The following is a 24,886-nucleotide window of genomic DNA, read 5'->3' as shown; positions in this document are numbered from 1 at the left end:
ACGACAACGTGCCAATCTGTGAGCAGAATCCCATCAACGCATGGGTTTCTATGAGGACTCTACCAAACCAGATAGTAGCCACGCTGTCGGCAACAGATGGAGACCAGGGTGACAACGGGACTATTCAGTTCACGTTGTCTGATGAGGAAAACCTGTTTGACATCAACAGCGAGTCTGGAGATATTTCACTGAGAAGGCGAGTGAGAGCAGGTTTCTCTGAGAGGAAGCTGCAGGTTCTGGTGTCAGACAAAGGACAACCTGCTCTGACCTCCACCTGCCTGGTTTTCATTTATCTCAAGGGAGAACACGAAGGACTGCAGTTCACAAATAAAGTGTACAATGCTACTGTCAACGAGAACAGCAGAGCTGGTACATTTTAACCCTCTTTATTCTTCCTTTTTTCACTGATCTCACTGATTTAAAACCTCATCATCCTTTTTACCCTCTTTTTGTCAAGGCACTTGGATTGCAAAAGTGGAGGCCAGTGACCAAACCAACAGCAGACAAAGGATCACATACAACATATTTAGTGGCAATGAGAATGATGTTTTCTCCATCAACCGTCACACGGGTAAGAAACGTGAAATCTTGTAACGGAAAACATTGCTTTTGTTCCTTTTTTCTCGCCGTCTATCCAAAGTTGTTGCTGGAGTTCACTATTTTTGGTTGGCAGATGGTATTTTTGTTATATATGCAGGAACATTATCCATGCTTTCATCATTTCAGTTATGCTAAAAGCTCAAATTATCATTCACTCATCCATTTTATTTTCCACAAAACCATCCAGAAAATTACTTTTGATTTCCAGCCTTAAATTGTTTATGTACAACCAATAAGAAAACCCTTGTTGTTTTCCGTTTCCCTTTTTAAAATGCTCTTTGAACTAATCTGGTTCATCTGGTTGTTTATGTACCCGTATTTCCCAAAGAATTATTATTGTTGCCTGCATGCCTGTATTATAGCATAAGCAAACTCTTTTTTGGAGTCATGTTAGCATAACGTAGTATGTAAGATACAGTTAAACACATTATTATACTGACATAGGAACAAATACTTTCTTAAGGTCACCACAAAAACTTGAACCTAAATATGCTTCTGTCAGCACCTTTCTTAATCGATGAAGATTCATGTTTTTGTTTCAATTGCTTTCCTCCTATTTGATTTAAAGGTTCCATGTCATGGCCATTTCTACTGATCATAATTCCATTGTTGAGGTCTTCTAGAATAGATTTATATTGTGCAATTTTCCAAACTCACATTGGTTTCCCATACAGCATCTCTGTATAGTATGTGTATTCACTCTAAATGGCTTGTTGGAGCCTGTGAGCCCACTCTGCTCTGATTGGTCAGCTCGCCCACTCTGTTCTGATGAGTCCACCACCGTTACAGCGGAACATCAGTGATTATGTGTTACAATGGCGTTAGCAACCAGAAAATGACACCAGCAATGACAAAGAGATGAGAATGCTGCGTAGGGTCTGGGTGCCGTGTTGGCGGGACGTTGCGGGGCTCGCTGCTGGAGTGGACAGTGTGAGCTGGTGTTGTTTCCTGGTTGCGTCGTGGGGTCTGCGGGACGGCGGGACACGGCGAGGCCCGGTCCGAGAACACACACAGACCCGCAGCCTGGCTGTGGGTCTGTGTGTGTGCTCGGACCGGGGCCGGGCCTCGCCGAGTCGCCTTGTCCCGCTGTCTCAGGCTGAGTCCAGGCTGAGAAATCCGCGGAGCTGCAGCTGAGGATGACAAGCATGACATGGGACTTTTAAAAATGTTTTAATATCGACATAGAAAGAGTATACCAGTGTCTGATGTTGGGTTGTTACAGTCTTTGGGATATGTCTTACTAATGGCTTATTCCTCTCCTCCAGGTGAGATCCGGGTGCAGAAAGATAACTCCCTGGACTTTGAGGCGAGCGCTGAGATCCATCTGGTGGTGCTGGCTGACAGCGGGCTGCAGACGGCCCACTGCAGGGTCTCCATCAGCCTGCTGGATGTCAATGACAATGCACCGGTGTTTGAACACAGCAGCTACAGAACAGCTGTCTGGGAGGGGCAGGTGCACAACACCTACATCATGCAGGTAGATGTTATGAATATTAAACCCTATGACATTAGAAATACCAAGCAGGTATATCATATATTTAGTTGTGATGATTGGTGTTTAGAGGTCATTAAACACCCACATGTTTGCAGATGTTTGCGTCTGATGCTGACAGCGGGGTGAACGGACAGATTGATTACTCCATGGTGTCCGGTAACTCTAACGAAGCGTTCGTCTTGGACTCTGTTCGTGGGATTCTTGCTACCAATGTCTTGCTGGACCGCGAGATCACCCCTTCATACAAGTACGATGACATCGATTTAAAAAATAAATATTTTACTATTTCTAGAAAGTATGATACTTGAGACAGAATACATTTATACGTTTTTACTTCAACTAAATTGTGCCATCCTCTCATAGATAGTCTCTGTATAAGCAGCCTAAGTGAGTTTACTTCAAATATCCATGGTATATTTTGTCAATGTTTAAAGTTATCTGTATTACATGTTTACACTTTTAGCAACAAACCATTTAATTATAATAAGAGTTTCTGCCTTTGACACTTTGTCAAACCCTTGCAGAAGCTGTAGTTGTTCCATGTTGACCAAATAATCTATGTTTTATCTTTATTAGGATTTCTTTAAATCCTTTAAATATTGTAGCTCAAAGTAGTTCAGCTCAAAAGTCTGCTCGAGTGAAAGTCGTGTTTCTTTTAATGTCCTCACTTGTTATTGAGAGTACAATATCCCATACAATTCCAGCCCAGCATAAAACATAAACTACCTAGCTATAATATCCAAAGTGCCATCATTCATTTTTCACTACATTTTATATTACAGACTGGTCCTGCGGGCCGCAGACAGGGGGAACCCTCCGCTCAGCAGCACCACCACCATCAGGGTCCAGGTGGTGGACGTCAATGACAACAGCCCCGCCATCCCCCCCATGGAGCCTGTAGTTATAGCAGAGAGTAAGCACTACTGCTGTCATAGATAAACACTATATAAACACTGCGTTTGTTCTTTGTCTGTTTGTGGACCTATTTTGACATCTTCTTTGGTATTGTAGATCTGCCAGCAGGTTACATGGTCACCCAGGTCACTGCCAATGATGTGGACTTGAGCTCAACCATCACCTTCAGCTTTTCAGGCAACAATAGCCTCAATGACCCCTTTGCCATTGATCAATATACTGGTGTAGTCACCCTGACTCAGGCCCTGGACTATGAGGAGCAGACAGAGTACACCGTGGTAGTCTGGGCCTCTGATTCCCTCCACCAGACCACTGGAGAGGTCAAAGTTCAAGTGCTTGACGTCAATGACAACGCTCCAGTCTTCACCAAGGTTTCCTACCAGGTACAAATTATTATATGAAGATTAAAGGTACACATACATACTGGTGTGTGTCACAATGCCATGAATAACACAGTACATGCATGGTATTACTGTGAAATTACAGAAGGTGTAACCTTCCATTACATTTTGAAGTTTACGTTATTTTTTTATGTTTTATTAAAGTGATTAAGAAGAACTACTTTTTGGTTACAGGGTTATAAAAAACATGTGTCTGGTGCACATTACACTTCAGTATAACTTGTTCTGTTTTGGTGCATACTCCTTATGTCATCAAAGAGACACTCCTGTGGTTTGGTCTGTCACTTTCATAAAGTCGGAGAATTCACATGAGGCAGATTTATAAAAAAAAAAAAGAAAAAGACTGGTCCAAAAGCAGGGTAGTTAAAAGCAGCTTACTTTTCTTTCGTTAGTATAGGTCAATCTCAAGAAATAATGTATCCTACATTTCACATAGTGTAAATGTGTTGGGTAAACAACACTTCTTATAGTTCTTATAGCACTTATTGTATATACATATTTTATATCTATATTGATATCCTTTATTTTATTTTATACCTCGGGACTGTGGGAAACAGTATTTCAATCTTTCTGTGTGCACAAACATATTTTGAGATTGACAATAAAGTTTACTTTGACTTTGACTTCTTCACCTGGTGGAGCACACTTTAAATAAATGGTCACAAGTTTGGCACGTTATACAACGCCACCAGTTGTGTTTTGACAAATATTAGTTAATTGAACGATTCTTCCACTTCAAAAACTCCATAAAAGTCAGAACTTTAAAAAATGTCAAAATATTGACTGAATTATTTGAATGTTTCTGTTTTTCTAAATAGAAGTGGGACTGTCCATTTGAAGGATCCTCTGAATTAAAGAGTTATTACACCGTACAACTCAAAAGTCCAAATGTTGAGTTATGGAGCAGTAAAACAAATGTATTAAGCTTATAAGAAAGTGGTAATTGACTGGATATAGACTTTACATCATAATCTTTCCTCAGATGTGACTTACTATTTGTTCTCTGTTCAAGGTGGAGTTGTCAGAGTTGGTTACGGCAGACATGTTCATCTTGTCAGTGTCTGCTACCGACAGAGACGCTGGACTCAATGGGAAGATCACCTACAGGCTTCTTTCATCTCCTTTACAAGGCTTTTACATCGAGCCAGACAATGGTGAGATAGTTTCACTGCTTTACTGATGGAAAAGACATCCTACAATAGCTCCAAACAAGCTTTCATTGACAGTAAACCCTCAGTAGCTGTTTACACATATATAGAAAAGGGACAGGTTAAGAAGTCATCAAAAGGATAAAACAATTATCCAAAATAGATTGCAGTTTTTCTGTAAAGACATTACCTACATGTAGGCTGTACACGTTTTATGACTGTCTAGTGGTCTGATTTTTATACTCTACCCTCTTCTTCCCTCTTTTAAAATTTAAAATCAGTTTTTCTGGCATCGAAGAAGGAAAACAGGCTAAAAAAAGGGAGCGGATAAAGTCTATGCGTGGTTCTGAGCAGCTCAGCAAATAATATCAGAGTTGTCATTCTGCCAATCGCAGTATATTTCTCGAGTGTATATATTTTTAATATTCTTGGATGTGCAAGTGAGTTTCTGGGGCAATGGGAAGAGAAGCAGCAGAGAAGGCAATTAGAAGTAATTGAGATAAAGTGCTTCAGAGGAGCCATGCCTATCCTAGTATCTCCCTTTTTAAAATGTCTAAACATTAGCGGGAAGATAAATCCTACAGAACTGAAAAGAAACCACTGCTCCACATTTTTGGCTAGTCTTTTCCACTCAAGTATGATTCATGGGCATCTATCATTGAACTCCAGAGTTTGATATTTAAATAAATATATTTCCTCCATTTTGCGGTGACCAGCACCAATGAAAATTGCAATGTTGACAAAAGTCCTCTAAAACCGAAATGTTAATGTGATGGTTTTTGTGGTGAAGTGCCTCTCAATGGATATTTGTTTATTAACAATGAACAGTGCTGCTTTGGAGTATAGTGAATGAAGTCATCATGTACAAAAATTGAAGTGGCAGTGAAGTGGAACAATACATCGAAAAGACAAACACCTTATTGTTATCCAAGAGTGAAATTTGCTCTCTCAGTCTGCACATGGAATTCATTAAATAATAATCACACAGGAAATTATGGTGCATTGCGGTGTCTAATGACAGGGACCATTTTGATTTAACTCTTAATATATTGCCTTACAAGCAGACATGTTTGGAACAATCCGTGAAAGTGTATTTGTAAAGTCATCCATCATTTTTGTTACTTCAGAAAGACTGCTTAATGACTGGCTGCAATATATTTTTTGAATAAAACTGAAACACCCTTTAGTAGAAGATTTACTTGGACAGTGAAATCTCCTTTTAAGTACAGTTGCCTATTCACACTTTGAGTCGACACAAAGCAACATTGTCATTCATCTGGGGTCATGTTTAAATCCGACCTTTAACTTGAATTTACTTTCTACCAACAGAAATATCTGGGTCTTTTGAGCGTGTTATATTTTCCGCTATAATTACAAATCTACCAAAAATAGGGTATTGTACAGTTAGGTTGAAAACAACAAGAATAATGTAAAGTATCCAAAAAGCTCCATTTAACTTTGCCATTGGATACATTATAAAAAGTATTGGTTAGTGCATCTTATAATAATGACAATTGATTCACTCCTGAAAACATGTTTTGTCTTGCAGGATCTATTTTCACCAAAAAGCCCCTGAAGGCCATCACAAACAGCAACCTGGTCCATCTGCTGGTGGAGGCCAGAGACGAAGGCGATCCTGTGCAGTCCACTGTCACCTCCGTAGATATGCTGATTCTGGATACCAACGACCATGCACCTTTGTTCCTCCAGGACATCTTTACACTCACCGTCCCAGAGGACATGCCCACAGGCACCACGCTACTGACACTTTCTGCAGAGGACCAAGACTGGAGTCCCGAAAACACCCATTTGGACTACACCATCGTCAAGGGAAATGAGGAGAGGCAATTCTGTCTGGAAGTGAAAATGGTTCAGGTTGAGAATCAGATGAGAAACGTAGGAAAACTGGTTCTGTGTAACCCTTTGGACCGTGAGACCAAGGAGAGCTACACACTAACAGTGAGTGTGTCTGATCGAGGAACTCCTCCACTGAACAGCTCTGCTGTCGTTATGGTGACTGTGACAGACTGCAATGACAATACCCCTGTCTTTTCCAGCACAGGATACCATGCACAGGTTAGTGAAAACAGTCCTGTAGGTACCAGGCTGGTCCAGGTCAGTGCTCAGGATCCTGACCTGGGAACCAACGGCCTGTTGCGGTACGACATTATCTCAGGGAACAGCAAAGGTCACCTCAAGTTAGACCCTCAGTCTGGCCTTTTGGTGGTCAACAACTCACTTGACTATGAGGAAGACTCAACATATACCCTCACCATCCGAGCATCTGATGGTGGTGATTCATCTGAAGAACGTAAAGTGGCTTTTACTGTGGTCTTCATCACAGTATTGGATGTCAATGACAACACTCCATACTTCATGTTCCCTACCATTAACTGTTCTGTACTGGAGAACCTCCCAGCGTTTACCCACACCTGTTCTGTCCATGCTGTGGACAATGACTTAGGCCCCTATGGCCAGCTCACCTACTCTATTGTGTCCTCTTGCTTCATGGACTATGGCAGTGGCAGTCCCGAGAAGAAGGAGGCCTTTGCCATCGACCCTCTAACAGGAGACATTCACACCAGACATACCTTTGATTACGAACGAGAGAGTGAATACTGCTTCGTCGTGGAGGCCAGAGACAAAGGGGACAAAGCAGCTACGGTGAGAGTTCAGGTGACCATCAAAGGAGTGGATGAGTTCAGTCCCGTCTTCACCCAAAAGCGATACCAATTCTTCCTGCCAGAAAACGCCCAGCTTGGAGAGACAGTCGGTTATGTGATGGCGATGGACCATGATGGAGGGGTGGACGGGATGGTGGAGTACTCCCTTGTGAAGTCATCACAGTTTTTCTCAATAAACAAAACAATTGGGGCCATTTTTGTGTCGGGTCCTGTGTATCGCAGAAGAGGCCCCTATGCTAAAGAAGATATGGTGGAGCTGGTCGTGTCTGCAGGTAGTCCCAGATTGGCTTCTAGGACCACCGCCTGCCTAGTTTTGGTCAACATCTCCAGCTCAGCAGAGGCCCTCACGGGGGTTCCTCTTGATGCACATATGCTTAGTTTGAGTATCTCGCTAATCATGTTCCTCCTTGTGCTCCTCATTTTTGTGGGCTTGGTTCTCAGGTACAAGATCAAGGAAGCGTCAATCAAAAAGGCTGCTGCCATTGCCGTCAACTTGAACAACGGCACAGGCTCGTTTGGTAGAACCATTGGCCCAAGGGCCATCCCTCTGCAGGAGATAGAACAGCCCAGCATACCGGATACCACGAGGGAGATTCCCAATCCATACAATCCATCAGACTCGAGCGGACGTGGATCAGCAGAAGGTGAGACAGCCGAAGACCAGGAGATCAAGTGGATTAATCAGTACACATGTCATAGAGATGAATCTGTGCAGGGCAACCATGACACGGAGATCCCAGACTCTTCTTTACCAGGGGACACCATCTCCTGTCACTCTATCGATGTAGGACCAGAGCATATTACATCTGTCAATAAACGTTTTATCTCAGGAATGGCCAGCACAGAAAGCCTCTACCACTTCAAAGAGGAGGGCGGAGGTGAGGGACTACTCCCTGCAATACTTAGGGTGAGGGATTTGGAGGAGAGCATGAGGACAAATGGGTATGCTCCGCTCTCAGAAGCCCACGCCTCTGCAGATTCTCTCTCTTCACTGGTTTGTCTAGAAGAGGAACTGCAGGGACAGTACAGCTGGGAACAAATGTTGGACTGGGAGCCACGCTTCCAGACTCTGGCCTCCGTTTTCACCGATATCGGGATGCTCCCCGATGAGGAGCTTCAAGGTGGACGTGAGGACTTTGCAGCAGAGGCTAGCTTTCTCATGTACCCACCACCCCTTTTAACAGGAGTGGCTCAGCCTGGCATTAGGACTGTACCTCCACGAAAATCAGGGCATATACCAAGCATGAGAAGAAAGTCCTCTTACCGCAAATATGCGTATTCCCCCTTAGCAAGGAACACAGGACTCACCCCTTCAGCCATGACGCCAAATTTCTCCCCATCGCTGTCTTCCCTCACCATAAGGACGCCCAGTGCTTCACCAGTTGTCTCTGACACTGGGGTTGGGGGTATCAGACTCGACTCAGGGCCCCACACTGCAAGTCTATTGGAGGCAGAAATCCAGGTGTAGACACAAACTTTGATCAAGTGTTTCTGGGACATTCAAATCTGTCTTTCTTTCCAGCATCTGAAGTTATTTCTCCTACAATTTAAGTGAACTTTAAGGGACACATTTAGTTTTCATTTTGGTTTCTTGACATGAATCACGATTTTTTAAACTCAGCAATATCATGCATTTAGTCTCAAAGGGGTGATTTCAGGCTATTTCATTTGATGTCATTTGAACATAATGGAGTCATTTCATTACTTAGATAGAACTTCATTTCATTACTCTCCTCTGTAATAAACAGAATATCTGGAAAAGCCTGCATACACTCAATATATTCTTATATTGCAGCAGATGTTCGAGTCGGCAAGTAATTACTGAATGTTTTACTGTAAACATATTTCTATGAGCAGAAAATGAAACACTTTGTTATTACTGTTGGGTTGCGGCTTCTAAATGAAAACCTTATATGGTTGGTTTAACTTCAATACGCTAAGAAAAGCTTCATTGTCCTATGGTTAATTCCATCCTCCTGGAACCATAAAAAATACAGACTTCTCTAATATATTCTGCCAATTAAATGCCAATAAATCCAATGACGAACATCATTTATTTTTTTCCTTTAATCTACAACTGCTCTTGATTTCGATGTTTTATTGTTAAGTCTTAGGAGTCGAGGCTTATGAAGACAAGGAAAGTTAAAATGTGATATGCTTCCCTTTTTAATGGGATTATATTGTCACTTGTTAGTATGATTCCAGATTTTTATAAACCAATTCCAGATTCTTATTTTTTCTCAGAACAATAACAGAAATGATCTGTTTTCGTGCTGGCTGATAACGAGCAAAATGTTATTAAACGGCACTTTATGTGCAGTTACCAGAGAAATGTATGATTTTACATAATACATTTGCAATATATTTTGCAATAAAGAAACTTTCTCCTGCACATGTCTTGGATTCAGCTTTTAAAACAAGTGATGTTTGGTACTGATGGTCTTTTTGGGATGATTTAGCTTTTGTATGTATACTGTTATATTCAAGGACAGGATTTCTTACTGTTGATGAGAAAGAATAAAATGCCCCATAATAATGACTCTTAAATACGCTAAATGTGCATGAATCGCTAGGTAGTAAAGATAAAACATATAATAAAAACAAGGACAATTATTATATGATGTACTCTACCAAGCAAAACTAGATAATTCATTGCTTCATAAAAACGTGTGATTGAAGTACTTCTCTTAACAATGTAAGATAGATGTTTTTTTTTACCACACTCAATGTTTGCCAGTGTTTTTACCAATAATTACCGAAAGTGAAACATGCTACTGTATACTGTATTCCCACATTTAAGGAAAAATATGGGAATGGAAGGTCTTAGACTTTGCTTTTCAAAGAAATACTAAGTGACTCAACATGGCTCCCCTTGGTATGCTGTTAATCCAAATGTGCCGCCCTGTGAGAACATATGAGCTGAGGAAGCTGAGGAGCTAAAGTCTTTATCAGATCGTTTCATGAAAGATAATAAGCAATCAGACCCAGAACCATACCAGCCAAGAGTGACCTGCTTGTAGTCAATGATCGGTGCGTAATTATTTATTGACTCAGCTGAATCTCTCCTCTGCACCTCAGTAGGTTTTGACCAGCTCTGCGCTCCTCTGTATTTGTGATTTCAGCCGGTCCTTGGCCTCGGGATCATGGTGATGGAAGAGCTCTCTCACCGTATCAGGTGATCTGGCCAAAGAAGCTTCTGTGTCTCAGCTCACAGCTCAACACAACTTTTCAGTGGATCTTTATCAAACACTGCCTGTCAGTCAGGGAAGTGCCTTTCCTGAAAGAGGTCAGGAAGTCTCAAGTACAAAAATAGTGTTTGGCAGTTCTGTTCAAACTTTTGGATTTGCAGAAACCATTTTGTATAGATACTTGACATTACTCACAAGTTAATAAGGCAGCCAAGTGGAAACTGTCTGTAATCCCCAGCATGGCCCGATTAACCTGCCAGGAGACCCTCAAGTTAAAATTAGCAACTGGGACCCCTTTAACCCCTGGCCCCTCTAAATCTTTCTGCAAGTATAGCATGCTGGGATCCTGCCTGGCAACCAGTTTGGTGCTTGGTAATTTGATAAATGAAACAAAAATGTCTTCTTACTATAAAAATGTCATCAGAGTAACTTAAAGGTGGGGTAGGTAATTTTGGAGAAACCAGCTCGAGTGCGCTAGAATTTGAAAATACACAACCAGAAAAAATCTGCCTCTTCCTTCAGACTTCCTTACAGAGCCTCTCCTTCAACACACACGAACGCGCACATGACCAATGAGGGCACGAGACATGTTTGTGCACAGATGGAAGGCTGACAGGCAGGTAGGCCATCCAGTTATTTTAGCCGGGCCGGCTCAGATGATTGGTCGTGCTTTTTACAGTACTACGGCTTCCACAGATGACATTTTTTAATGGATTTTTTGTCAAAGCACTTCAGATATTCATTGCTGGATGTTAAGAGCATTCCATGGAATATAACAAAAAGTGTATCTTGAGCCGGTTTCTCAAACTTACCTATCCCACCTTTAAGTGGACCTACAAACACTGACATGTGTCAAGTCAACCTCCTTTTCAATGTACAGCAATATTTGCGATTGAATGGCAACATTTGTCTTGACGACCCAATACAAATGAAATTATATCAGATTTATTATTTCTATAGGTTGACTTACAGCATGTACCTACATATCATGTTTGAATTACTTAGCAATTCAAAAGAATGGAACAAAATTCAGAGCTTCCGAACCAGGCTAATACAGGGTCCCTCTTAAGACAGGGCTTCAAGATCAGCTAATAAAGCAGGGCCTTCTGTATCTTAAAGTCCATATGAATGCCAGCTGTGCTTTAGTGGCACATATTGCCAAACACAATTTAAATTAATCAAATCACCACAAACCAGTTGACACATGATGAACATGGGGCTTTTCGAGTGGGCTTTGGGCCTCAAGACCGCTACCCACCCGCAGTTGGTAATCAAGCACATCAACGTAACCAGAGCAAATTATGCTGGAGGAGGCGAATATAGAGCTCTATCATCTGCATTAGATCACCACTTGTCAATTCTGGTCCTGGTTGAGCTCAAGGCATTCCCCTTGAGCCGTCTCTTCCTGCAGTACGGAGAAGAAAAGATTATAATCTGTTGGTCCAATCTGATAATGAGTATGAAGAGGAGACATTGTGACAAATAACAGCTGTTTTCTCATCTTGGCTTGTATTTCATATTTATCTCTGTTTAGATTCTGTTGAATTGCCTCTAAACAAGTTCTGCGTTGTGGTTTCTGGCTTGTTCTGGTTTTGTTTCTCAGTGGGTTTGAGGCTGGATGATGCACCAAAAGAATTTCGGTTACATTTACTTGGTGGAGCAAATGGTTGTGAAGCAGGAAAACAGTCGGGTAGACAGTCGGTTTTATTGGTTAGTTTGAAAGGTTTTCTTAAAGGTTTTCATGGATTGTTAATGTTTCCTCTTGGCTAAAGTCTGATTTGAAGGAACTGGAGATGATATACAGTGGTAGACATTTTGTTTGTGTTTATTGCGTGTTACATTTGTTTTTAGCTAAAGTGGAAGTTTTAATTTTGACAAATGAAGATAAGTGTTATTACAGTAGTCTGATCCGGGTTAGCTATGTTTGTTGCCAGGGGTTGTCAGTGGGTTGTTAGAGTTTTACCTATCGGTTATAAAAGTAAAAATGTATGTGATGCAGATTTGTAGCATGCAATTTTCATGACATATTCCATCTGTTTCAAGTAAAGCTTTAACAACAGCGTCTGGGAACTCCTCTGAAGTTCTCTTAGGCCAACATGAAAGATGGCAGAGATTATAGACTGAAGACTGGACAATGAAAACAGCACAAGCAGCTCATTCCAGTGTGAGCCACCAGGTTTCATTCCTCAAAAGCTCGCACACATATGCATTGTTATAAATATCTTTAACGAATTTAAAAAAACAAAAAACGAATTCCGCGAAAAATGAGATGAATTACAATCTTTATTATTCAACAAATTCATCATCCTCGTCCGAATATGGCACGTACATTAGCCACAATGCAACATGATAGCTAACATTTTGGTTGGATATGTGGGTGTGTAGCTAATGTAGATGTTAGCCTCAAGCAAAAATAAAATGCTTATAGAGAGGTCTAGAAAACTCACTTGTCAACTCTCTCAAATGTATACTATATTATATATATATATAAGCTATATATTTTGGTATTATCTCTAATTTATGACTATAAAAGGGCTTTTTAAGTGAAAAATGTACCTAACTTTGAAACAAATTGTGAGAATAAGTCGCTGGTCCTGCAGTTGAACACACACACAGAAAATCCAACCAAAATTCTGTCAAGATCTTCTACTTTATTCATTTAATCATTTTATAATAATAAACACAGGTGTAGTTATGTTTCTTATCTGAGTAATTGGTTGCAGGGAAATTATGTTTGCACTGAATTCAGATACGTTTGGAGTTTGGAGGAGAGCCAGAATCTGTTACTGACAGTCTGTCAGCAGGTTTTCTGGCAAAAACATAAATCATCATCTTCAGCATCATAAGTTACCTCTGGGCCCTTTGACTCCAGAGAATCAACATCATGTAAAGAGTCTTTATATGTTTCCATAAATCCCTAAGTTCATCTGAGCTGTGTTGTTGAGAGATTGTGTAAACATTGTCACAAAAGGAGCACGCTTTATGCTTCATTTGCAGGCTGGAAAGCATCCAAATGTTTCCTGTTTTTTTAATACTTTTCTTCCCAAAACATAAGGAGAAAGACATGTTGAACAAGTTGACCATTTAAGGCTTTATTTATTTTTGAAGCCATTTTTGGGCAATCTTCCCAAAGGAATCACAACGCACTTTACATAAATAATTAAACTAAAGTACAGGAATGAATAAACTGCCCTGTCCACCTCTGTCTTTATCAGAACCATGTGGAGGGTCCTTTCTATCTACTTTTCAGATGTTTGACAAGTGTGTGGGATGATATATGCCAGGGTGTGTGGCTCTGTCTCGTTCTAACTGGAATTAACACAGACATGATGTGGAAAAGCTGAGAAGAAATGGGAACTTGTAGGAAATACTTGCTGCTTGGTTGATTTTCTATCACTTTTAGACCCCCATTAATTTTCTCTGTCTGTGGCAAATGCTTGACATTTTAATTGCAAAACATCATGCTGTGAATCTGTGAATACTGTACCTCTTAAACCCACTTTACACTGTGCTATTTGCTATTATACATCATTCAGATGTTATTTTGCACTTTTTATTTTGAGCCAACTAAAGAGTTGGTTCAATACAAATCCAGTTTCACGGCTATTAAGTGAAGACATTTCCCAGAAACAAAAGAAACCACTCCAAATACCATTTTTTCGTTCTAGTTTTATGACAGTGTGGGTGACAATTTCAGTCCGTTAATCGGTCTTAAACTCTGGTTCAGAGTGAATATATAATAGACTGAAATATCTAATAGACAGTGGGTGGATCTGGTACAGATAGGTCTGACTTTCCTTCTTGTGCATTCATGAGTTGGAATTTGTGGTTTTGATTAAACTGTTGCAACAATTGAAAGTTAACTTTGCCCAATACTCTGGTTTATGACCAAAATATGTCTGGGCACAGCTTCCATTTGACACCATTGGTGAGTTTTGTATTTATATCACTACAACACTATCAAACAGCAAGCCACTGTTACGTAAATCTTTTCAGTCACCTTTTAAGCCTAAAGGTAGTTTGATAGTAGGCAGCCCAATAAGCAGGAAACACACACACACACACACACACACACACACACACACACACACACACACACACACACACACACACACACACACACATATAACATACACATATAACATACACATATAACATACACATATAACATACACATATACATAGTCAAACCTAAAGCCCCTTAAACAAGACCAGTGGGGAGAGGGAAAGGGAGCTTTGTTGGTGGAGGGCTGGAGAAGGGAGGGTCAAACAGGCTTTGGATGTATGAAGGAGCCTCAAGCATCACATTTGGGTCCAATCAAATCAGTGATGTTTTTTTTGGCCACAATATATAAAACAGATGGACCAAAAATGGGAGGAGTGCAATTCTTTTGTATAAAAGCTGTTTGGAGTTTTCTAAGGCGATTGATCTTTGCTGTGCAGCTTTCATTTTTGGTTTTCTGAAATGCTGTCCATTACTCCGTGTGTCATATGGCCTTTTCATTTCTTTGTGTTTTTTGTAGTTTTTATTCTTAGCAAAAGTACGGAGTATTTTCATGTTTTGTCTGTAGCTTGTGTGGCCTTCTGTTAACATATCTCAACCTTTGACCTGTGTGTAATGTGAGGCCTAATAGATTTTAAAGTGTGAATGTCACCTTAAAAGAGTGTTTTTGGACATGCAAAGTTGTCTCACACCCTCAAGTGACCTGTAACCCCTCAGGGAAGCAGTGGGGGATGAAGTGTACACTGAAGGGTGGGGGTTGTTTTAGCAACAAGGGGGGAAACAGGGCAGGTGCTCCCCACTGGGGCCCCTGCTCCCAGTATAAGGGCCTGGTGCTCCTGTGATGGATGGGTCTGGCTGAGATGCCATGAGAGCCCACAGCAGGGGGGGCACAATCCTGGAACAGAATGTCAAGGCTGGCCTGAGGTGAAGATTTATGCCCCAACCTCAGGTTCAAACGGCTGCGTCTGACTCTGCGTAGATGAGGTGGCATTGACAGCTTTCCTCCCATTTAGTCCAAATGGAGTCCATCCAAATGTGTCATGGGGGTCATCAGGAGGATGGAGGGGATGCAACAACTTTGGGGTCAAGTTTTTCCGTCTTCCTTCTTTTTCATTGGGTGTCCCTAAGTGTGTGTGGATCCATTTTAAACAGTGCAGGTAGCAACAAGACACAGACATGAGTGTCAATCACTCTGGTGATGCCAGCTGTGAGTCTTTGTTGGTGCGCTGTTTAACGGAAGAGAACTGACTTGATGTACAGTGCAACACGTGCAACAATAAACAGACTTTTTGTATGTCCTACTTCCACAGCATGCATGAATTAAGGACAGACAGGCTGATACAAACAGAGCAGGAACTTTTTTCTTCTTCCGCCCCCTGAAGAAGCATCAACCAAAGACTTTTCCGAACCACTCTAACATCCTCCACACACACTCATATACACAATCCAGACGCAACGACCATGTGGAATAAACACAGGTGTTGAATAGCATGAGTTCATCCACTGACCAGTGAAATCTCCATCAGTTCGCCCAGGCTAACAACTGGACGCCCCGGCAGCTTTTTGATGGGCCTATTAGTGCCTTGGCTGCACAGGCAGGTTGGAAGGGGAGCGGTATTAAACAATTAGGGCCATAGACACAGATGTGGGAAGCACAATAGGAAAAGCTCAGTGTGTGTGTGCGTGCGTGCGGGCGGCTCCCAGGCCCGGGAAAGTGCAGGACTATACACCATATCCCATGTTGAGCTCATTTTATCCCTTCATGTTGAACACAATCTGCAGGAGCACAAAGCATGTGTGCGTTTAAATATTTGTACTGCTGTTTAAAAGGATTGAGACATTAAATGAAAAATTACTTTATTATACATTATGCATTATGTATCCATTACATCAGCCCTAAAATATTCAACAGTAGTGCCTGTGGAAAAACATTGAATACCAGCTTTATTTGATCAGAATACAATGAAGCCTTTAGTTTTAATATTTACTTTTTGGAAACAATGTGATATTTGTTGCTTCTTTGGCATATCAACAGTACATTTGACTTGTAAAATAAGGCAAACTAAGCAGTCTCATTGTTTTGACACTGAATGAGTTTGCCGCCTCTTGCTAAGCATTACAGTTGCAAAGCAGCCTTAAACCCCAGACATCATGCATGGAATGGATTAAAATAAATGTTTTATTTAAGCTTGTTTACACTGGATGTGTCATCTGATAGGGCATACGTAACTTCTGGCTGTAGGAAGCTTGGTTGGATGTTATGGTTGGATTACTATAGCTTTATATTGTGCCATCACCATAATTTAACCCGGACTGTGATGCAAAGATTTGCAGAATATTTAATTGACCACTACGATGAAAGCTGAGCAGAGCTATGTTTACTTTCTGGTTGTGTGCCTTGTGATGCAATGATGATGCTCTAAAACACGTTCTCTGGGCTTCTGTTTCATCCTGCTCTGACAAATGCAAGCAGAATATCGAAAGATTACAGCAGAAGCACTTTGGAGGTCGTGTTTGAGGTTGGAAAAGCCCTCGGCGTTAAAGGGGAGCCATCATTTAGTTAATGTGAGGCCAATTTTAAGCATGCACAGTGAAGTGTCTCCCCAAAGAGTTCAGGATAACTCAGGGTCTTTTCCTCCTCTTTGCAGGACTCTGCAAGTGTAATGCTCTCTACCTCGGGCTCGTTCCACCTCCCATTAGGCTGAAACACTCACAAAAGGTGGCGCTACTGTAAGTCATGCTAACACACTCTCTTCTGCAGGAGCACTGAGGAGTAATAAAGGGCCGGGTGATTCCCTCTGACTGCATTCAGGGTGTTTTCCTCTGTTACCACAGTGGGAGAGTTCACCACGCGGGGTTTTACTGTTGCCCTCTTCATATGAAAACATCAGGGAAGCAGTGATGACATGTCTGTGGGTCCATTAGACGACTTAATGTGCAGTTGGCAATCTTACAAAAGCACTTACCTCTTCGGAGGAGACACTTTATTTTTGGAAATAAGCCATACCGTGAACTCTGCAGAGTAGTGAAATAGGAATGCCAGACATTATATGCTTGAAAAGATGAAGCATAATAAGACAAATTAAAGAGCACAGTTTGAATAATTAATACATGTTTATTGTTTGATATTGCCGAGGTTCATGTAGTCCAGCTTTTCTTTTTGTCTTACTACCAAATGACTGTGTTGAGAGTCAAAAATAATGATGTAGTTTTGGTCTTCTTTTTGGTTTTTAGAGGAAAATTGAGTGAAAACACATGTTTGAGCTCAGAAAGTCGACATTTTTAGCAAAATGCAACAACTTGGTAAGCTGTTTACTTTTGGCCAGATGTAATAGTCATGAATAACAACATTAACAGCTGACTGTGTTGGGACAAATGAAAGCATCCTTTAGGCTGAAGTGGCATAAGTAATGAAGGGTATTTGGAACAAATTAGGCAAACAGACACGCAGCAGAAAAGCAGATTATGCTGGAGAAAATCATTTAAGTATGTGGACTTTGGAATCAAAGCATGCTGCTCTGCTCTGTGAAGGAGACACTTTCAAAGAATTTCCATAATTGAAAAACAGCCAATTGGAGTAAGTAAGAGTGCAGAGCATTTTTCATTTGAGATTTGCTTTTCAAGTAAAATCAGTAAGACACAGTTTAAATATGAACAGATACAACACGTTTAATTTCATGTCTTTTACTTCGCAACTTATCTATATCACTTGCATTCCAGATACGTTTCCTAGCAACCGATGAAGAGCATAATACCCTATTCCCTGATGCATGTGCGTAGTTTGTGTCCGGGGTATCTGGATAACACAACTCTTAATTACCGGCAGCAACTGTTCGGTACTCTGCAGGTTTTCGTAGCAGATGGATAGATTTAAATAGCTTTGTCCCATTCCTGAATCTGTAGAAAGCATCTACAAGTCAAATCTTGTTTCGAAGTGAAAAGTTTGAATCGCAGAGCAGAGGTTGTTCAGAGTTTGGGCTGAACTTGATATAATATCTGTTTCTGTTCAGGTTGACACACACTCTTCACAGTTGTAACTCTGAACAAAATGTGTCCTTGTTGTGGTGTCACAACTGTGAATGAATACCAAACCTTTATTTACACTTGAGCCCGTGCCTGGTATTCCAGGGGTCACTGTGGGTCCCTTGCTAACCCGCTGCCACCATCGCTAAAATTAAGAGGGGTGGTTTCTCTTTTTAGTTTTTTTCCAACCCCCAAATTCCTGTGATGAAGGACTGTGAGATTATATTTCACAACATAAACTGTCAAAAGGCAAATGATCCCTGACTTCTGCCTGAGTGGTCATTTGTTTCCTGACACGGACAACTTGTCTTTGTAGGAAGTAAAAACATTTGAAGATTTGACTTGGTAGAAAAAGTACGTTCAAATAATATCAATATCAAATAATTTGTCAATTTCCTTTACCACATTAATCTATACGACAAACAATATTTAATAAGGTATTTGCAAGTAAGGTTTTTTTTTTGCCAGTAAAAATAAACACGTAAATATTTCTCTCTTTAATGGTCAAAAAAAAGAACATTTGAGGAATACATGATCAATGACATGCCAACAGACATGTCGTTTCTGACCCTGAATAATGCAAATAAAAAGGGTTCAAAGCGGTGTAACCTTACAATAAATATTATTAAAACTGCTAATTGATTGACAAATCAATTGTGAAATATACAGATTGCTTCAGCTTACATATAATGAATCCCCATTGATATGATTTATAATGACTCCAGTAAACGTCTCAGGGTGTGCCATCTCCTCTGTTTCTGTGCTGCAGTCATCAAAGATCTGCTCTAAAGTAAATAGGTCTTATTATGAGGTTGTTAGTAGGAGTAAAAGTGAAGCATTTTGTCTTCAAATCCTCCTTTAAAAAATGGAAATGTCCCAAACTCAAGATAAAGGAAGGTTCTATGTAAAGAACAACAACTTCCCTTTTGTGAGGAATGTGTGAAGGTGGAGAGGAGCTGAGGTTCCCAGCTCTGTATGGGGTGATCAGGTACGGGTCATTCACAAAACACTTCTCTCATGGCAAGGCTGCTTGTACTTTAGTCCAAGTTGTAAAATATCCCCCGAGAGCTCTTCACAGTGTGAGTCTTCCAGCTTCAGTATCCGTCAGGGGTCAAAGAGCAGCGCCCGACAGAAGATGTGCTCGTCACTCTGCTCCTTAGACATCCTGCAAGCATAAAGCTGCCGGCCTAACTGCTGCTTTATGATACTATGACACCGTGTTTGGCTGCTGTGGCACAAGTATGGAGTGACATAAAGTGGCATGGCTGAATGGTGGTCATCACAAGCTGTTGGAGCAGTAGCTCAACAATCTAAGAAACGCATGTATTCACTTTGCTGAGAGATAGGTGAGAAGGACAATACTTCTCTCTCTAAAGCCAGAGCTCTACTTTTAACTATGTGTTTGCATGAGGCTGCCTCACCTATCCTGCTTCTGTTTGGTTGTGTACGTTGTTTAATGAGCATCAAGAGGGTCATAAGTAAAAAATGTCTGTCTGACGTTATTGCTCTTGTCCTTAGGTAACACAATCCTCCCACCTCTAAAGCTCAATAATTACCACATTATATCTTGTTCCATACAAAACCCAGAAGTGTGAAAAGGTTCAACTATTTCCCTAAGTCTTGTCTGGAAGTTACTGCTCACAGGCCAAGACATTGTTTGGCACTTGAACGCCCATAAAACTGCAACTTGTTGTATGCAGACATAAGTTTATGAACAAATAAAACAACAAAAATAAATGATGATGTATACATTTAGCTACCAGCCAGGAGAGTAACATGCAGCCCTATCTTTACCGGCAGCAGCATAAGAGACTTTTTGCACAATTTTACATTCAATGTACTTTTATTTAAGTAACTTTTTTCTTAAACATTGTATGACGGGCTTTGCAATAACATATGATATTAACATCAGAGCATTTATAAGTAGGGAGTCAAAAATTAACCGTCCAAGACAAAGCAACAACTGAGGTATTGCTAAACTGAAGTAACATTCTGAGTGCAGCACTCTTTGTTCACTTATTATGTTTTCACATAACACACAGGGGCACTTTTTGTTGTAGTATGTTAACACTGTAGTGATGCTAATTGTATCTCAATAAAAGGTCTTTGTACTTCTTCTACCACTACAATATCCTCATGTCAAGTTATCGCTTTACTCGATTCATAAAGATGACTGAGCAATTATTCCAACATTTTCAAACTTTTGCAGAAAATACAAATAATCTTGTGCCTTTTCCACATTGTTATCCACTGACTTGCCTACTTTTCTAAAGGCATGTGGTTGGCTCAAAGTCTGGTGGAGTCTCCTACGTCCCACAGCTGCTCAGAAACCCCATACTGAGTCAATTAGACCTGTACAATAGGAACATCAATTACGCCAAGCAGGCAAAATCTATATGACTCTGGAACTCTAATGAGATTAATTCCTCTTGGATGGGATACATTCTTTCCCAAATGTCTATGTAGAAGGAATGATTGAAGTTAACAAGCTCATTAGTGCACTTCCTGACAATGTTCCGAACTGTATGGTTGATTCTCAGTTGGCCGTCAAGGGGTCGTGGAAGATAAATACCAGTGAAGGCTTGTGGATCTGTTCTGGTCTAGGCTACTAATTGATCCTTATTTTATCAGGAAGACAACACCATTTTTGAAAATGTATAGACCATCTCTAGGAAGTCTACACAAAGAATTTTGTAGCCAACCGATGAAGTACATTTCTGTTCTTTCACTGTGTTTTTGAGTCAACATTACTCTAAAACAGGAGCTAATGGTGCATTTTCTAGAGACTATTTTCATCTGCGGATTAATACGTATTTGGTGCAATGGTGACTTTTTACAACAGCAGATCAGTGTATTTTGGATTGATTCAAAATATCCTACAGTGTCCATATATATGGCAATAATATCAAATGTCACCCAGTGCAACATTGCGGTTACTGATAATTATTGGTCATCAATTGAAGTCTCCAATATGACACAGATGAATTACTTGGTAGAAATATCTCTTCATTGTCGGTTTAGGTTTTCTCGTGTGTTTCGTTTAAAGTATAAGGCAAAAAAGAGTGTCACCAAATCACGCAAATTCCAGGATGCTTCTGAGCTATGCAGCTTTTCTGCATAAAAATATGACTACGTGGGATCTTCTGAGAAACAGTTTATAAAAACAGGGTTGGTTTGGTTTACATTAGACCAGTCCCGATGGCTTTGATGCTCCTCACACTGAGGAGTCTTCATGAACACCGGATAAATCCTCAAACATTTCCACTGGGTTTTGGCTTTCTTTTGAACCTGCACATCCTGTAATTGTTTTTGACAGTAGTTTAGCCCTTAATTTTTATGAAAAAATGAAGGGAAAAGGTAAAGGGCTGGATAGCAGTGGATGGGGAAAGAAAAAATGAAGGGTTACTGGGCTACAGATGGACCATTGGGTCCGACAAGCTGCGTCTCATTTTCACACAGAGCCGTAATAAAAGCCTGCTGGGGTGACTTTAAGCACAGGCCTCGGATCAGCTTACATCTATCCCAAACCTCTGACCCTAACTGTCTGTGAAACCGTATTGTTAATGGAGACTGCATGTTATGTGTTTGGAGAAATAAAGCCTTATGCTTGGAGAGTCTTTATTCAATCTTAGTCGCAGTCCATTCTCCTTTTGGACCATTTCTAACATTTGAAGCCTTTGTTTCTTGTCATTTTAGACAAGCTGGATTATGTCGGATGTATCACTCAGACTACTTTACCACATGTTTTGGATATATATCGAACGCATCAATGCATGTCCTATAAGAGATCGCATATACAGTCCAAAAGTGCATCATGTGTGCGTTCACAGCTGATCACATTTAGTGGCTCAAGAGAGGTTAGCATGTGACCTGCCACACCAGTGCTGCTCGGCTAAAGGGAGTCCAGTTGCAGGTTATCGGGGGTTTCAGCCCTTAAATGGCCGTGTAAGTGTTTCTACAGAGACCTGAATAGAAGTAACACACTTTGAAGGAAAGGGGATAAGAGGGGGAGCGTTGCCCTATAAAAACAAGTAGAACCTTTGACACAGACTGAAGACCCAGTAAGGTCTCTGCTCTAAGGCCACATTCAGATCAACATTGGCTCTACATGAAAAAAATCAACCTTTTCATTCAGTTATATGATGTCGGTCTGGTGGGTGCCAACGCAGAGGACTATAGAAAAAAAGAAAGTGCAGGGTCGTCCGGCACTGACATCATTCAGCAGGGCCATGTGGTGGCTAATCTAATACACATGAATGCCCATTCCTGGTAGATTACTTTTTAACAATGAGTCAGAAGTTTTGCAGTTTACGTTGAAATCATCGCAACTATTGATTATTTTCGCCATGATAACTTTTTGGACGATGTTTCTCAGAGTATTTTAAACTGGTGTGCAGTGTTTTGATATTTGATTATCTTTCAAACTCATGGCTCTGTTACTCAAACTTCCTGGATCGTATTTCATGTCTCACTGGTACCTGAAGCAACACACCCCCACAAATACAGACCCTTGTTTTTGCTCTGAGTGCAACCTCATACCTTATAGGCTTTGAAAACATTTTGTTCTTTAAAAGCTATAGCATGGATATTTTACTATAATACAAAATCAAATACCCAATGTAAAGGTGTCATACAGAGAGATGTCTACAGGGAACAATCAGCCGACTCTTCACTTATCGTAACTCTGTTGTTTTGGTTCACTTTTAACACTTTTATAGTCTTGCTTTTCAGCCGCGAGAGGCAGCTGTTTTCAGTAAAAATAAACTAAAAACCCTATTTACATCACCTTTGTGGCCTATAAATGTAGACAGACATAGTTAGCAACAATCTTATGGACATAGTCAAGTCAAAGCTGCTAGAGTCAGATATTTTCATCATTGTCATACTAAGACGTAGACCATCAGACACCAGTTAGAACACTGCTATAGCTTTGCTCGAATTGATCAGTTTCTGGATGCAATATATTTATTATAAATGTCAATTAGGTGAATTAACGGGTCAGTATGATGCATCTGATTGAATTAAGACTCTTTTGTTAAGGAGTTGCGAGACACTGTATCTTGAGTAGCAAAACGGTCAAACACCAGATGTATGGGGGCAGCACTTCAGGCATAAAACACTATTTATGCATGCCAGGTTCACAAAATCGTTTTTATACGTTCTGGCTTGTTTTTGTACGGAAAGAAAAAAAGTGGGACCTCTTTCCAAAAGATCGTCTTTGTTGAGTTCTGCTAAAAAATAATATTGCCACACCTATAGCTATACACTTTAATGACAGGTTGAATTCAAATAAAAATAAACTAAAACTTTGTTTTCTATTCAAATACTTCTTCCCACTGAAACAAGTGACTCATTAACTTTGTAATGATTGAATGAGCTGTTAGGGAGGTCCTGAGACGAAAGTGTGACAGTACAGGAACCAAGAAGTGCACATTAGACTTGTTTTAGAGTAGAATGTAGATGCTCAACATTTCATTGCTTAAAAAAGATGTTGCAGCTGATTATTCAGCACCACAAATTAAAACAAATGTACCTACTTTGTATTGTGGGCTGCAACAGGAGACATATGAGACATATCTCTAAATCTGGGTAAGTAAAACAAAAATATATCTGAATATCTAGAAGCCACAATGCATAAGTGGGAAAATATGTTTCTGTAATTTGGGTGAATTGACCCTTTTAGCTAGAAAATTCCACAAACATCACAAGTGAGATTTAAGTGTTCACTCATTTCAGAGGTCAATCCTGAGAAGAACCACACTGCTGTCTGCAGACCAGACTGTAGCTCAGGGGGTCTGAGAGCGGAGAGGAGCCAGAGCTGCAGTGCAAGGAGGAGATTTGGTTTCACCCCAGGGTGTACTGAGTGGAGGTCTGCTTCGCACACCAGGACAAACAATATATCACCATGTGGTATAACCTGCAGACCTGCCCGGAGGATTTCCCCGCTGAACTCCTAATGATGGAAAATTAACGCTCCACTGAGCTGTGCTAAATGCCCCCACTGACAACATTTCCAAACTATTTACAGCATGGGGCTAAAAAAAGCCAGTTAAAGGATCACTCAGGATATATTTCTGTTGATTTGGGCGTAATGAGTAAAACCTGTCAGGCACGTTTTGTTATGATTTCCATGAAACATGGAGATACAATATAGAGGGGGAAATAGTTGAGAAAACGCCTGGTGATAAAATTCTATGAGGTATAATTAGAAATCAAAAATGACTGTCGGACCCAGAGGAGTAACAACTGAGGGTTTTGGTATTTTTTCTGGACTGAGGAGACATGTGTTCACAAGGTTCTCCTGATGTGAGGGAACCAAGTGCTGAATGGAGAAACGGTCTTTACGCACAACAGACAGGCTCCTCCCAGACATGCCTGAAAGAAAACCTCTTGTTACAGTAGGAGCTTGCCACTGACAGAGACTCCATC

The 24,886-nt window shown here is 40.6% G+C and overlaps 1 protein-coding gene across 1 annotated transcript; it reads left to right on the top strand.

Annotated features, from left to right (window-relative positions):
• The first annotated feature begins 1,458 nt into the window (after positions 1–1,458).
• On the top strand, positions 1,459–9,564 carry LOC139434257 (protocadherin-23-like). The gene is made up of 7 exons (XM_071204054.1): positions 1,459–1,633; positions 1,866–2,077; positions 2,191–2,342; positions 2,878–3,008; positions 3,107–3,393; positions 4,424–4,565; positions 6,109–9,564. The coding sequence occupies exons 1-7, from the start codon at positions 1,459–1,461 to the stop codon at positions 8,709–8,711; spliced, it is 3,702 nt and encodes a 1,233-aa protein (XP_071060155.1). The 3' UTR covers positions 8,712–9,564.
• Positions 9,565–24,886: the final 15,322 nt, after the last annotated feature.

This window comes from Pseudochaenichthys georgianus, chromosome 1 (genome assembly GCF_902827115.2).
Source record: "Pseudochaenichthys georgianus chromosome 1, fPseGeo1.2, whole genome shotgun sequence".
In the NCBI taxonomy this organism is placed as follows: Eukaryota; Metazoa; Chordata; class Actinopteri; order Perciformes; family Channichthyidae; genus Pseudochaenichthys; species Pseudochaenichthys georgianus.
This window is presented reverse-complemented; position numbering and strand designations above follow the sequence as displayed.

Excerpts from the sequence above, each read along its gene's own strand:
- LOC139434257 (XM_071204054.1), top strand. The coding sequence starts at position 1,459 with ATGAGAATGCTGCGTAGGGTCTGGGTGCCGTGTTGGCGGGACGTTGCG. Across the intron at positions 2,343-2,877 it reads GAGATCACCCCTTCATACAA|ACTGGTCCTGCGGGCCGCAG; the intron begins GTACGATGACAT and ends TTTATATTACAG. Across the intron at positions 3,394-4,423 it reads TCACCAAGGTTTCCTACCAG|GTGGAGTTGTCAGAGTTGGT; the intron begins GTACAAATTATT and ends TCTCTGTTCAAG.